Source organism: Perca fluviatilis, chromosome 11, assembly GCF_010015445.1.
Source record: "Perca fluviatilis chromosome 11, GENO_Pfluv_1.0, whole genome shotgun sequence".
NCBI classification, from domain to species: Eukaryota; Metazoa; Chordata; class Actinopteri; order Perciformes; family Percidae; genus Perca; species Perca fluviatilis.
Window position 1 is genome coordinate 36,448,473 of NC_053122.1, and position 15,215 is coordinate 36,463,687.

At 40.7% G+C, this 15,215-nt stretch overlaps 1 protein-coding gene across 2 annotated transcripts; it reads left to right on the plus strand.

Moving 5' to 3' along the window:
- The first annotated feature begins 564 nt into the window (after positions 1–564).
- pold3 (polymerase (DNA-directed), delta 3, accessory subunit) lies at positions 565–15,190 on the plus strand. Of its 2 annotated transcripts, none has more exons than XM_039816721.1 (12): positions 565–712; positions 1,360–1,415; positions 3,585–3,684; positions 3,774–3,813; positions 3,910–4,042; positions 9,164–9,419; positions 9,510–9,582; positions 10,217–10,376; positions 12,061–12,164; positions 12,341–12,426; positions 14,349–14,430; positions 14,759–15,190. In XM_039816721.1, exons 1-12 carry the CDS (start codon positions 656–658, stop codon positions 14,944–14,946), a joined length of 1,335 nt encoding a protein of 444 aa, XP_039672655.1. In that variant the 5' UTR covers positions 565–655; the 3' UTR covers positions 14,947–15,190. The 2 variants fall into 2 exon arrangements, with proteins under 2 accessions (XP_039672655.1, XP_039672656.1); XM_039816722.1 differs by having other exon boundaries at positions 14,352–14,430.
- Positions 15,191–15,215: the final 25 nt, after the last annotated feature.

A 15,215-nucleotide genomic window follows, 5' to 3' on the forward strand; every position in this document is an offset into this window, starting at 1 on the left:
CAGTCACGTATTATTTATCCACAGGAAAAAAAAATTTTTAAGTTGAAGTAATAAAACAATATTTAACTCAAGTGCAGTTACTGAAAGAAGGCCTTTACTGAAGTATAATTTTACATAGGAACTGGTGCCCCCCAAAATGGAGTTAAGGCAGTGTAGTGCACTTGGCATGGTGGAAAAACCTGGTATCTTTACCTTTGGATTCACATTTTTTCACATTTTGGATATGTTTAGACGTACATAACATACATTTTTACTTGAAAACAGCAACATTGTATGGGCTTCTCTCTGTACTATCCTAATCTGCAATTGAGTAGAAAATTAACCTACACTATTTCCTTGTAATATGCAGTAGAATGTAAAGTAGATAGTCTACCAAAATGAAGTACTTGGGCAGATTTGATTAGCAAAAGGAGGAGGATAAAAAAAGACTATTTACTCAAACAGAAGTAAATAGTGCATTTGCTTTAGAATAGTTGACAATAAGAAAATGTCCATCAGTACCCGTGATGGCCTGTAGATGGAGGCCTGTATCCTCTCATTCCACCGGAAGGAAGAACAGACACGTGACATTTAACAGGAAGTAAATAAACTCTTCCCGCGCAGTTAAATCCAATCGGTTCAACTAGACGTCTGTATTCACGGATAATCAAACACAATGGACGAGCTGTATTTAGATAACATCGACGAATTTGTCAACGACCACGATAAGATAGTGAGTGCACTCTTGATTCGTGATATGTCCGTATTTCTTGACTTTATTCTGGGCAAGATAATGCCAATTAACCAACGTCAGAACCGAAGTAACGTTAGCCGTTGAACTGCGTAGGAAAAACTGCCTGTTTAACGTTATGGTTTGCTTTTTTTAGGGTAGTGTACATCATTGTATGCCTTACAAGTATCTACCATTTCGTTTGGGCTTGTGGTCAATTCGGCTCATGGTAATCTCGAAAATAACGCATAAATTAAACAAAACAAGTATTTTTTTTATGACGTTAGCAGGGTAGCTAGGTAGTTGATGAACGTTAAACTAACGAACTAGCTAACGTTACATCTAGTTAACGTTACTGCTGTTACCGGCAACGGTTGTAAACTTCGAAATGGACTACTGTAGGATTTATCCCATGTTGAACAAGAGTCAAATGGTAACATTTTCTTAGACGAGGTGCTGCATATGTATCTTTATCGAGTTTAATGATGGCAACCAAACGGCTAGCTAACTAACGTCCACTGTAACTTTTTAACGTTAACGTAACTGCAGTTGTAGACAAACATGGTATATCACTATGGTATGTTTCTCCCAGCTGCCTCGTTCAACAGTGAATGTAAACAGGAATGTTGCCATGTGTTTTCTGTTAACAGGTGACCTATAAATGGCTGAGTCTCACTCTGGGAGTCCATGTCAACACAGCCAAACAGTGAGTGTTACTGCTAGGGCTATTGGCGCACAGCTGGGGACAAGCCCAGCCAGTTAGAGTCAGACTTTGATAACAAAAGCTGTGTTTCCCCTATGGGTTTATGAAAGATTTAGCGTGGGGGTTTAGGCATGGGCGTCCTCTCATCTAACTGTTGGGGGGGTGGGGGGGGGGCAATAAACATAACATTTCTCAAGAGCAATTTTCGAAGGGACACAAACAATACAGCCAACATTATACAGTTGTAGAGGATATGTGTAGTTATGGAACTCCAGTAAGTAAGCTGACATTTCTTAACTATCCAACAAGCTATTAAAAAAGCCAGGTAACGTTTTATTCACTAACATAGAGGATTCATGGAAAAAGTGTTTTTTTTTTGTAAAGACTACTTAATAATTAATTAAAATGACACAGTATGCTCTGTATTAGAGAAAAGAATGACTTCATCTGATGTCTACTTACTGGAGTCCCACAACTAACGTTGCTGAGTTATTCAAATTTAGTTTTCTCCCACCCAGTTCTGTCTCTCTTAACAGCGCTGCTCCCACCGAATGGACTTGTGTGTGTAGCAGGTAGTGGACCAAACCATTATGAGGCAAGGAAGGGGGGGCTCAAGATGTTTTTAAGCTAACTTTTTATTGTTTTACATATATTACATTATTTACAATACACAGCATGTTTTTTTTCATCATTTATTAGGGGGGGGAGTGGTTGAGGAAGAGAACCCTCAGATGGGGTGGATCCTCCTAGGTGCTGCCCAAAACGGCTTGGGTGCTGCACCTAAACTTGAATAATGGCAGGGAAAACCCTGGAAGCACTGCATCATCCTATAACTGGAAGCCGCTAGGCCTAGTTGGAGTCTCAGGCTCCACATTGTGGGGCGAATATCTTAAGAGCTTCTGTTTAGCTTAATAAGAATCTTCCAGCCAGTTGTTGTCTGTTGACCTACATATATATCCCTCTGGAACACCCTCCCTGCAGATGTCCAAAATGCTACATCCCTGGACATATTTAAATAACTCGTGAACCACAGCCTACAACCTCTAATTCTGTTAAGTGTCCTTGGGTATCTTGAAAGGTGCTATATAAATAAGTTGTTGTTGTTGTTATAATAATAATAATAATAATAATAATATAGACTTTTGAACAGGTGATAACAATTTCCCATAGTGTTTTTGTTCCGTGGTTTAGTTAATTTTGTCGTAACAAAAAGCAGCTGTACAATAACTTCATTAGTTACTCGAATTATTAATAAAAAAGAATCAAAGAATAAACTAAACAAGGCTAAGAATTTCATTGCAGTATTCACTGCTCACCTTCAGCAGCTTTCCATGCCGCTGGAGATGCATTTCAGTCGGGACCCAAAATTCTGACAGTTCAGTACCCATCCAGGTGTACTGGCACATTTTTATAGGGTCTCACAGAACGCACGAACGCGTACGTAAAGGATAACCTTATGTGCCGCGAATTGACGTTTAGAGAAGGTTATACAGTAATCAATATACCAATATGTATTTTATCGGGATTCACTAATGCCACTTAGCAATACCAAGATAATTCAAGTCCGCGGTAATACAGTGTCTGGGATATTTTTAAAGGTCCAATGTGTAGGAATTTCTCCCAACTAGCATTGAGATCATATATCGCAATCAACTCTCTCGTGCCAAGCAGTTTAAAGTACGTATTACAGCTACGGTAGCCTCTTTTTTTTCTGATCGTTCTCTTGCTCTTTTCAATCTCCTTTTTCTGAGCGAAGAAGAAGAAGACTCCTGTTCCTGAAATTTGGATTTTGAATCCGTGTGTTCCTCGGTTTCCTTCTTCAAACTTGCCGGGAAGCTACGATACCCATTAGCAGCATTAGCAGCTCCTGAGAGTTTATCATGTGACAGAGAAAACATGAAAGGTGGAGCAGTATGTCCTGGATGTCCCTTACAGGCTAATCTATTTCAAGATGGACTGTGAATATGGAGCGTCTACCCCAGTTCATGCAAACACAAATGTTAAATTTTAATCCAAAAGGAATACTTGGAATTGATGGTGGTGGTAAATATTCATGAGAAAGGACAAGTTGGTGAACGGGCAACACAGATTTAGAGAATGAACAACTAATAACAATAACACTGGACCTTTTTAAGAATCAAGCCATTGACATGACATGTGTCTTGTTTTCAGAATGCTCTATCATTATCTGGATCACAAGAGGAAGGAGAGTTCAGATCCGCTCCATGCTACCTACCTCGTGTCGGGGAAGTTTGTGGACAATGGCCAGACGGTGAGAAACGCCATCAATTATCAGGCCATGTTTTAGCTGATTTTCTTTATTAATATACCTATTGATGCTGATGTTGTGCTTCCTTTCAGAGTCACAAGGTGTCCGTAGTCAAAGAGGACCAGTTGGAAGGTGTGTACAGGCGTTGACTCTGTAATTGTGCACACAGCATTGTTGGCTGGTTGAATCTGTTGCCTTGCATCTAACTTCGGGTGATTTCTTTTCCAGACGTCAAATCCAAGATGAGCTTGATCGTCAGCGTGCACGTCTACAGTGTCCAGAAAGCTCTGCTGAAAGACAGCGGCCCCCTCTATGGTGTCGACTACGACGCCGTCAAAGACAATCTGAAGAACTGCAGCAGGTATGTCGTGTGCTTTAGAAGTGGGCCGTCGTCAGGGGCTTCACGCAGGTGAGGAAAAGCTATTTTATGTCAGAGATTCTGCAGATGAGAGAGATTCTACGCCCTGCTGCGCCCTGAACTGCTACCACTATTATTTCTAGTCACTGATCCATTATCTATTATTGTGACTATTATTGCCACCATTTGTCACACCCCCAACCGGCACCGTCAGACACCGCCTACCAAGAGCCTGGGTCTGTCAGAGGTTTCTCCCTAAAAGGAAGTTTTTCCTCACCACTGTTGCACTAAATGCTTGCTCTTGTTGGAATTGTTGGGTCTTTGTAAATTATAGAGTGTGGTTTAGACCTACTCTAGACCTACTAGTGTCTTGAGATAACTCCTGTTATTGTCAAGTTGTGTGTGATTTCTGGCTGACCACAGCTCTGCCCAAACTTGAAAACTGCTTTATCCTTGATGAACACAAAGGACAACTCAAAACTGTTCAAAACACACAAACAAAACCCATGGATTAGTTACAAATGACTCTCTATTCACTTTCTCAAAATAAGCATAAATAAATGTTACTGAATCCTCAAACCTAACCAAACAATCATTTAGTCATTTAGATTAACCTAGGATCATTGCAAGTTGATAATTAGAATATCAATATCATCATTAAACTCATTTAATAATTCAACAATACACATGATTAGAGTAACGTTACTGTCAAGTTATACGTTCACATAATAAAGTCTTCACTATTTAATTTGAATTGTATGTTACAACCAAACAAAAGGGCATATAGAAGCATGAATTCAACACATTCTGTCCTACCAGTTGCGTCTTTGAATGATCAGGAGCTGTGGTCATTGGTATCTCTTCTCAGGAATGAGTGAGAGCCGAGTAAGCTTTTACCAAACATTTCGATGCCATGCACATGCGCTGCTTGTGGGTGCACCGGTTAATATGGTCCCAAGAGCACTTCCTGGAGGTTGGTTTCAACAGCTCCGGTTGCATGGTTGCCCCCTGCAGTTTGGGAGTGCTTTGAGTGCCCTGAGTGAATTTAGGCTTGAGTGCTCAGTATAGCTTGTAATCAGGAATTGACACAACAGTTATGATTTGATACTATAAATGAAATTGAATTGAACGGACGTTGTAGTGCAATTGCTTGAATGGATGGTCCCTACACAACAGTTCTCAAAGTAACAGTCCAAATGTTCAGATATTCCCTAGAACATCCGCCTCTTCCATCCAGTTACTCCGTCATTACCTACTGTAGCTCAGGGCAGTGGTGGCTAGGGAATAAAGGAGTCCAGCAGCCGTCTACAGGGTTAAAAAACCGTAATGTATTAACCATCCGAGGTAGACTGACCACGAGCTCTGAGGTTGTGAAACCAAAGGTTCTGCTCCTGTAGAAGCTAGAAGTCTGAATGAAATCAGCCTTGTTTTTAAGAAAAAACACGTTTTATTCACAATCTTATGAAGAAATACTATACCGCCCACAGTCCCTAAGCGAAACAGCAACATCTCTGATTGGTGGAACTCACTGTTGCCATGGAAATGTTTACCGCACCTGCGAAAGGCTATAGCGAGCTGCTACCAATGAAGTCTCTGATTGTTTCTGTACACAGTCTTGTATCTTTTGACTTTTTTGTCGTTTTCAAAATGTTGTTTTGCGTGCGGCCGGGTTAGCTCAGTTGGTAGAGCAGGCGCACATATATAGAGGTTTACTCCTCGACACTGGTTGGCTTGGTTCCAGGCTTATAACTCTATTCATAAGCATTTAATGAAAGGTCAATGGAGAGATTGAACCAGAGCCGTTAAAAAAGTGGGCTGTCGATTTGGTCTGAAAGACACACCAAAGGGTAGGAAATGTAAGACCGAGGACGGCCAATTACTACATGTCCTATGGTCCTGTGTTAAGGTCCAGGACTTTTGGACCGCGATACATGATAACCTATGTCGGATGCCCAGGATGATTTGTTCTGGGAGATGGGTCAATCGTAAGTGGGATAGATAAGCGCATGAGAAGCTGGGTCCAGACTAGTTTAATGACAGCCAGACAGACTACTTTAAGAGGATGGAGGAATGGAGTGGGCTTGTCAGATGGATAGAGTGGCGGCGTTTTAATTTTTTTGTATATACAGTGGTACTCATAAGTTTACATACCCGTGCTAAAGTTGACTAAAAAAAGGAATAAAAAAATCTTCTTTTGGAAATTGATCTTAATGCCTTAATTAAAAAAAATGAGGAAAAATCTGACCTTTTAAGGAAACCAATTTTTTTGTGAATGAATAATGTATTGTAAATAAGTAAATGTTCTTCCTTAAAATACAGGGGCATAAGTCAGTACACCCCTATGTTAAATTCCCATAGAGGCAGGCAGACTTTTATTTTTAAAGGCCAGTTATTTCATGGATCCAGAATACTATGCATCCTGATAAAGTTCCCTTGGCCTTTGGAATTAAAATAGCCCCCCCACATCACATACCCTTCACCATACATAGAGATTGGCATGGAGTACTTTCCATAAGATCATATCTCAATGCAAATCAATTCTGCTATCAGGCTAACTGAAATAAAACCATGCCATCTCTATGTATGGTGAAGGGTATGTGATGTGGGGGGCTATTTTAATTCCAAAGGCCAAGGGAACTTTATCAGGATGCATAGTATCCTGGATCCATGAAATAACTGGCCTTTAAAAATAAACATCTGCCTGCCTCTATGGGAATTTAACATAGCGGTATGTATACTTATTCCCCCTGTATTTTAAGGAAGAAAATGTATTTATTTACAATACATTATTCATTCACAAAAACATTGGTTTCCTTAAAGGTCTGATTTTTTTTCCTCATTTCTTTTATTTTATTTTTTTATTAAGGCATTAAGATCAATTTCCAAAAGATGATTTCTTTTTTATTCCTCTTTTTAGTCAACTTTAGCAGGGGTATGTAAACTTATAAGCACCACTGTAAATGGTTTGCCAGGTTGGATGTCTATACTAGAAAATGGGGAAAGCACCTGAGCTTTCTGGAGAACTCCTAATAAGCTTTGTGCTGGGAGAGACATGTATGATGGGCTTTATGGTGTTGTCATTTATACATATGTTTATTTGAAATATGGTTTGTCTATTGTTTTGAATGGTCTTTTAATATTGTAGTTACTATGCCATCTTTTATGATCTGGGTGGGTGATGATGACGAGGGGGAGGATGTGTTCATTAGGGCTGGGCACCGAACGGCGATACTTTCATGGCAACGACCGAAAATATTCCGATCCTATATCCTTCAGGGCTTGACATTAACTTTTTGAGGCACTTGTCCTTCGGACAAGTACATTTACGTTTCACTTGTCCATGCATAAAAGTCACTTGTCCGGGTAAAGATTCATCATTTTATAAAAAAAAATTGTGTTTTGCTAATGCAGAATTTGAACAAACCGTTGAAAGCATCCAAACACTATCAACATTAATACAATTCTGTTGAAACTGTAGAAACAAACGTGCCCCAACAATAGATTTCCCCTTCAACAAGAAAAAAGGATCTCCAGACTCCATAATACAAAGTAATATGTTGCACGCCGGTGTGCAGAAGTTAATATATTGAGATTCTAAGTCAATATTTTAAAGTTTGTCATTACTTTCAGATTCCTAGTCAATATTCTAAGTTACTTAGTCAATATATTGAGATACTAAGTCGATACTTTGAGATATTGAGTCACTATATTGAGATTGTAAGTCAATATTTTAAATGTTTTTTAGGTTTGAGATTCTTTGTCAATATTCAGAGTTACTAAGTCAATATATTGAGATACTAAGTCAATATTTTGAGATAAATCAATATATTGAGATAAATCAATATATTGAGATACTGAACAATATAGTGAGATATTAAGTCAATATTGAGATACTAAGTCAATATTTTGAGATAAATTAATATATTGAGATTCTTAGTTTATATTCTGAGATACTAAGTCAATATTTTGACCAGAGGTAGTGGTGACTACGGCTTGTTTATTGCGAAGGCAAAATTAAATGATTTATTAAAAATGTAACAACAATAACTTATTTCACCAGTAAGTTCCTGTTAAACGACAAAAACAACCACTGGATAGGAAAAGGGTATTTTACAACAACTTTGAATGCAGCACGACGCTGGCGCGGCGAATTTCAAGTGAACGCAACATCTGTGTTTTTCCGACAACAGCAGCGGCACACTGTCATATGTTCCTCTCCAGTGAAATACAGACACACCCCTTTAACCGTTTAGCTGTCAGCATTTTAACTGTTTAGTCCAGCTGCTAGCTAACGCTTAGGCTAACGTTACTTGCTGTTGAGTGTAGTGTTAACTAGCGTTAATATGCGGCGATGTTTAGGTTGCCCCTAACGTCCGTTTGAGCATCCGGAAGACGCAGGCATTTCAGTGGCACCGCGTTGCAATTCGGTCCGGTAGATAACGGTCGTTAAGGCACCGGTGCCGTGTTAGCACAGAGTCTCTCCTTTTCTGTCAACGATGTGGCGAGGAGGTAACGTTAAGGCGGAGTTAACAAGCTAACGTTAGCTAAGTTCACCGTGCTTTCATGCTGCATTGCTTCCAGAGAACGAGCTGAACAGGGGGCTGGGTCTAACGTTAGCGGTCCGCTGACCGGGATTGCGGGGGAAAGAAATTATCGTTTCAAATCAGTAACATAGACGTAATGAGTGGCACATGACGTGAACTAACATGGCATTTTAGTTTGTTTGAGTTTTAACTTGTCCAGTGGGACAAGTAAATTTCTCTTCCACTTGCCCTACAAAAAATCCACTTGTCCCGGACAAGTGGACAAGCCTTAATGTCGAGCCCTGTCCTTTATCTTTCGGTGCCAAATTTCGGTTCCAAAAGCGTCGGAGCGCGTCAGCGCAAGTTTATCTGTCCTCTCTGCATATTGACAGAGAGCGCAGCTCCGACACACACGCACGTTAATTTTGAGAACTGTTTTGATTCACAATTAAGGTGACTGGAAAGATTTTGAACGATGCCCAGCCCTAGTGTTCATGCTGCGAGTTGTATGTTGTAAAAAAAGTGCACTCACTGATGAGCTCTATTGAAGAACAGTGAGTCCCTGGGAAAGTATTGACTAGTTCCTCCTGTGTGATTGCAGATACAGTGCCATCCGCTGTGCCAGCGCAGTGCCCAGGTCCTCTGTGGAGCTGCAGCAGGCCAGACACACCCAGCCAGCTCCTGCACCGGAGCCTGAACACAAGAAATCCACCACCAATGGAGATGCTACTCCGGCTTCCAAACCTTCCACCAAGCCACAGAAAAGCATCATGGGAATGTTTGCAAATAAGAGCGCTCTTAAGAACCAGGACAGTGGTAAAGAGGTGAAGTCGGAGCAGAAGGAGGATGCACCTGTGGTACGGCTTGGTAGTCTTTGCTGTGATTCACTGCAGTTTACAAAGACATAAACTACAGGAGCTACACTGTTTAACTGTTTCCTGTTTTAGGTCGATGAGCCCAAAAGCAAACCAGCTGCAAAAGCCAACCCTATGATGAACTTCTTTGGCACTCAAGCAGCAAGTGAGTAATATCTTCACCATCATCCTTCTGTAGTTTTTCTAAATCTTAGTGGTATGTCTGCTAACTACTACTGCTACAATATGACTCTGTTAGTGTTTTTATTGTAAAATGCCATATCATTTGGTAGAGCTGCACAATTAATCGTGATTTTGTCGAAATAGTGCTTCGTTAAAGGCAAAATATGTGTCAAACCATTCTGAATGAAGTATTGTGTTGCTGCAGAGACACCCCAGCCTACACCCTGTATCCTACAATAGTACAGATCCTCGCAAAAATCACACTATAATCATTGTATATTTTTTTTATTTAAATATTTTTCTATGAAAATGAGAGTAATGATACAAAAATGATCATTCTCTCCAATATCGTGAATCCCATCGCAGCATCAGTCAAAATAATCGCAATTAGATATTTTCTTCATATCGTGCAGCCCTATCATTCGGTGTATTCACTATACCCTATATAATTCTATCGTGCAGCCCTACTACAGACAGTGAATGCTTAAAATTGTCTTTTTTTTTTTTTGGCATGTGATGTTTTAAAAATGCAGTAGTAGGAACTAATTTACAAAAATGTGTTGTGGTGGTGTGCTGACTTTATTCAATCACTAACCCTTTCCAACTGGTCACTTCAGAGAAAACGGTGAAGCAGGAGGAAGCAGCTCCATCATCATCATCATCCTCAGCAGAGCAGCGGCGGCCCAGTTCACAGCCGGAGGAAACGCACGCTGCTGCTGCTGCTGCTGCTGCTGCTGCTGTGGAGCCGCCCAAAAACTCCAAGAAAGACTCCAGGAGGTGTGTGTTCAGGGTTCAAAATTAACTTTTTCATCCACTAGCCAAATGTCTAGTGGATGTTCAAATTTTACCAGCCACTCACCAGTCCTTCCAGGAAAAACGAGTTTTTTTGTGATTGTTGCGGGCAAAAATCCTTGATTATGCGGCACGTTTTCTTAAAAAATGCGATGGAATATGCGGGATATTTATGCGATGAAATTGCAGGAACTTGCAAGAATTGCGGGAACTTGCAAAAACTGCGGTTTGATGAAAAAGTGATTCCCAACACCCTGCTTTTTTTTAAACTTAATTTCCAAAAATAGTTTACAGATATTCAGTCATTGCAATAAGTAAACAAATAAGATACAAAAATATATTCAAATAATATAATATTAAAGTAAAAATAAAAGTAGTAGTCTAAACAGAAGGAAATAAAAGATACAAAAGAGACAGACTTTCAAAAATCGTTAATAATATAGACAGCAGGAGCACTTAAACAAAGAGATTTGAGTTTAAGATAGGTTTCTTATTGGATACCAACTTAAGAGACTCCAACATGTCAAATTCAACCTCCAACACCTGCTTTTCGGCTTTTCGATGATGTTCACGTAGCGTAATTACGTCACTTCATAACGATCCCATGGCAACAGGGGAAAATGGTTGCTCTTGTGTGAAGTAAACGCAACATTTTTTCAATTTTCTGCTAAGAAATATGACTGTTTTGCAACGAAAATGAGGGGATTATTTAATCATGCAAGCACCGCATATTTTGCGCGGAAATCTGCAATTTATGCGTCGAAAGTGCGGCATATTTGAAAAAATGCGGCCCCTGCGTGAACATGCGGACTTTGGCTGATTATGCATTGAATTATGCGATCGCATAATCGCGTTTTTCTGGAGGGACTGACTCACTAAATTATTGATTTGTGCTCAAAACTTTAAAAAACACAGATAAGAGGATTTTGCATTTCTTCTTAAAGTGCTCATATTATGCTATATAAGTATATCTTTTTTGTGCACATTATAGGTTTACAAAGTGAAAAATGCCCAAAGCCCCCCAAAGGGACTTACCATCTCCAACAGGAAACACTGTTCACAAACTGCTCCAAACAGCTCTGTTGTAGTCCAGCCTTTACTTCAGAGACAAACGTGGTCACTTTGGAACACACGTTATAATGCTCGCCTAGCTGCTAGCATGGCACGTCCTCATACTCTGCTTCTGACTGGCTAGTAGTCCTTACCTAGCTACTGTCAGGGCACGCCCTCATACTCTGCTTCTGACTGGCTAGTAGTCCTTACCTAGCTACTTTCAGGGCACGCCCTCATACTCTGCTTCTGACTGGCTAGTAGTCCTTACCTAGGTACTGAGCATGTGCAACTCCCAACAAAGATGCAACAGAAGTGAGATGTCTCACTCTGTAGCTAAAACAGAGAGCTCAACACACAGGGTGAAAAGAGGAGCTGCAGCAATGTGCAGTACAACAAAATATGGTGTTTTTTGAAAATGAAACCATGTAAACCTATTCTGATATAACCTCTAAATACAATTACGAACCTGAAGATGAGCATAATATGAGCACTTTAAATGTAAGTTAAATTTTTTTTAAAAGCTTTTAAAATGAAGGCGTGTTCATTGAGTGATGGCCCACCAAAGTCAAATGTGGCCGTACTGTAAATCTAATTATACGTGTTGCTCTTGTTGAAGCAAAACCAAGCGAATGGAGGATTCTGACAGCGAGGAGGAGAAAATGGACAAAAAAAAGAGACGGCGGATTAAGAAGCCTGAACCAGACAGCAGCGATGAAGATGGTGAGCTGTTTACTTGACTTTTTATGATTTTTCTATTCTATCTTATCCATCTTTTTATTACTTCACATTGAATGTAGTTTTCTTTCATTATGTAAATCTTAAGAATACCCTGACTACAGTTCAGAGGAATATGGCGTAGTTTAGTCCTTCTGACTAATACTTGTTAACCTCTTCAGTCATTCCAGATTCCCCACAGCAGATGGAGACAAGAGAAGCGTCCCCAAGTCCTAAGGAGGAGGTGGAGCCTGTTTCACAGTCACATGTAAGGGATCAGACCTGGAGATTTAGATATGAACTCAATTCACTTCAAAAAAAAAAGTATTAAAAGTATTAATCCCAAAAGGGGCAATTCAGTTTTGCAGTCAACCAGTCAGATGAAAGCAGACAAGAATTAACACCATCGCGACCATCCAACCAATCAGCCAACATGTCAGTTAGCAGGTCAACCAATGGGTAACCCCAGGCAAGAGCAGCCAAGCACACACACACAGGTTGTCCAAAATGGGCAGAAGATAGCATCACCTTAATGGCATTAAAGAGAATCCACAAGAAAGAACATGGCCAGAATTACCCATGATTCTCTTAGCTTTCTGGACTATCTGTGTCTTCGAGAGGGAGCTCAGGTCTGGTAACTGGACCCCAGAGATCTCAGGGCGTTTTCACGCCTACAGTTAGTTTGCTCCGGTCTGAATCACTTGATGAGTTTGTAAACTTGGAGCGGTTTCCCCTTGGTTCGGTTGGAAAAATCCAAGCGTATCAAAACGCGTCATTGCAAATCACGCAAGAACGTCCACTCCTCTTATTGGTCGGATGTGTCTGGGTGGCGGGAGCAAGAAAGTAAACCCAGGAAGTAGGTGTGTATATTACTTGCATCTCCATGGTCAAACCAGCTCATCAGACATTGTTTAGCGAGCGACGTTACTACGTCCAGTGTTTCCTCTGTTGATTTTGTAGTGGCGGCCCACCATGGCAACATTTCTGCCACGGCGGTATCAGAAACAGGGCTGTACAAAAACTTTTGTCGCAGTTGCCTTTTAAATGATCATGCCGACATAATGGCTGCCGCTCACATTCCAATTTAACAACAAGTAGAACTACTCAGAGGTTATTGGGCCCGTCCAGTTTAACTCCACATAGTGTTGTGTTGATGGAGTTTATTGTCAGAACGTTCGCTTTCTTCCGGGTCGACTATTACACCAACAGCTCCACCAAAAACCTCACTGCGGTGGGTCCGTTCTAATTGTAGGTTGTTCAGACAGACCTGCCCCCACTGCAAAAAACAAAAATCCTTAAGGAAACACTGACTAGGGCTTTGACTTTTGACCAAAAATCATATTTGAACTTTGTTTGTTAATAAATATTTGAATATTAATATTAATAAATAATATTTTGACCATTAAATGCCTTCAGTAGACCTTATCAAAACGTAAGTTGTATGTTCTGTCCACCAGAGGGCAGTGTATCAGTCAATGTCAATAGGCAGACGATTAGTGATGGTCAAATGAAGCTTCGCGAACCAGTGTCTTTACTTTCTGAGCTCACTAGATGGCGCTCTCTGTTCAACAAAGGGTTTGAAAACCCATTGAATTGCCATCATTAACCTTTTTCTTTGAACAGAGAGCGCCATCTAGTGAGCTCAGAAAGTAAAGACACTGGTTCGCGAAGCTTCATTTGACCATCACTACAGACGATGTTTTCAGAAGAAAAACACAATTATTAAAATTGATAGTATTATTAAAAGTCAGACCCTGGACTAAACCCAAACCGTATGCTTTCGACAGGAAGTTTGGAGCTTTCACCGTATCCTACTTAAGTGTGGGTGTGGGTGTGGGTGGGCTGGCCAAAAACCGGGGAATACAGTATACTTGTGGGGCCCGAAATGCTGGACCCCACAAGGTTAAAGGGCTGTTTGAGGGTTAAGACTTGGTTTTAGGGTTAGAATTAGGTTAGGGTTAGAGTAAGGGTTAAGGTTAGGCATTCAGTTGTGATGGGGGGCTAGGGAATGCATTATGTCAATGACTGTCCCCACAAATATAGTGGTTTGTGTGTGTGTGTGTGTGTGTGTGTGTGTGTGTGTGTGTGTGTGTGTGTGTGTGTGTGTGTGTGTGTGTGTGTGTGTGTGTGTGTGTGTGTGTGATTAATTAGCTAACTAAACATTCCCATGTTTGTGTTTTTCTTCGACAGCAGGGAAACTGTGAGATGAAGACGAGGAAGAGGAGACGCGTCCTGAAATCTCGTACCTTTGTAGACGATGAAGGATGCATCGGTATGAAAAGCACACAGACGATTTAAAAACTCCCCCTCTGACTAGATTCGTTTTGTTCAATCAGTGAAACTTTATTTGTTGTTAAATGTATACTACATGTGGGGGCGGCCTCTAGCTCCCCCAGTAAGAGCGTTCGCCCCGTGTTGGCTGAGTCCTGCAGCGATGCAGGTTCGAATCCAACCTGCTGCCCTTTGCTGTGTGTCATCCCCCATCTCTCTCCCCCTTTCATATCTATCAAAAAGCCCCAAAAAATAATAATAATAAAAAAAAATGTATACTACATTGTAATTTTTTTTCCCTCCCCCCCCCCCCCCCCCCCCCACCACAGTGACAGAGAAAGGCTATGAGAGTGAATCGTACTCTGAAGCAGAGGACGACGTTCCCAAAGATCCCATCCCTGCAAAACGACCGGCAAGTAGCAAACCGGACGAGAAGAAAAGTCAAAAGAAAGCGTCCGCAAATTCAAATAAAGGAACTAAACAAGCTTCCATCATGGGATTTTTCCAAAAGAAATGACGGGGGGACCGCGTCGGACACTTGCATAGGCGCCCGAGGGACAAAAAGCACTGCTGGAGACTTTCTCTGACCGTCTTGAGATAAAACTGAAACGCATCGTGTTGACAAATGGGGACTGCAAATCACTTCTCGAAAAGGACTTCAACTACACGTACGGGTCAATCGGGATGAAAACCAACTCGATTTTCACCTAGCCAGCTGTGAACACATGCTCTACTCAATAAATATAAAATGCTGAAACTTACCGAAATGTTTTTATTTTTTCCCCC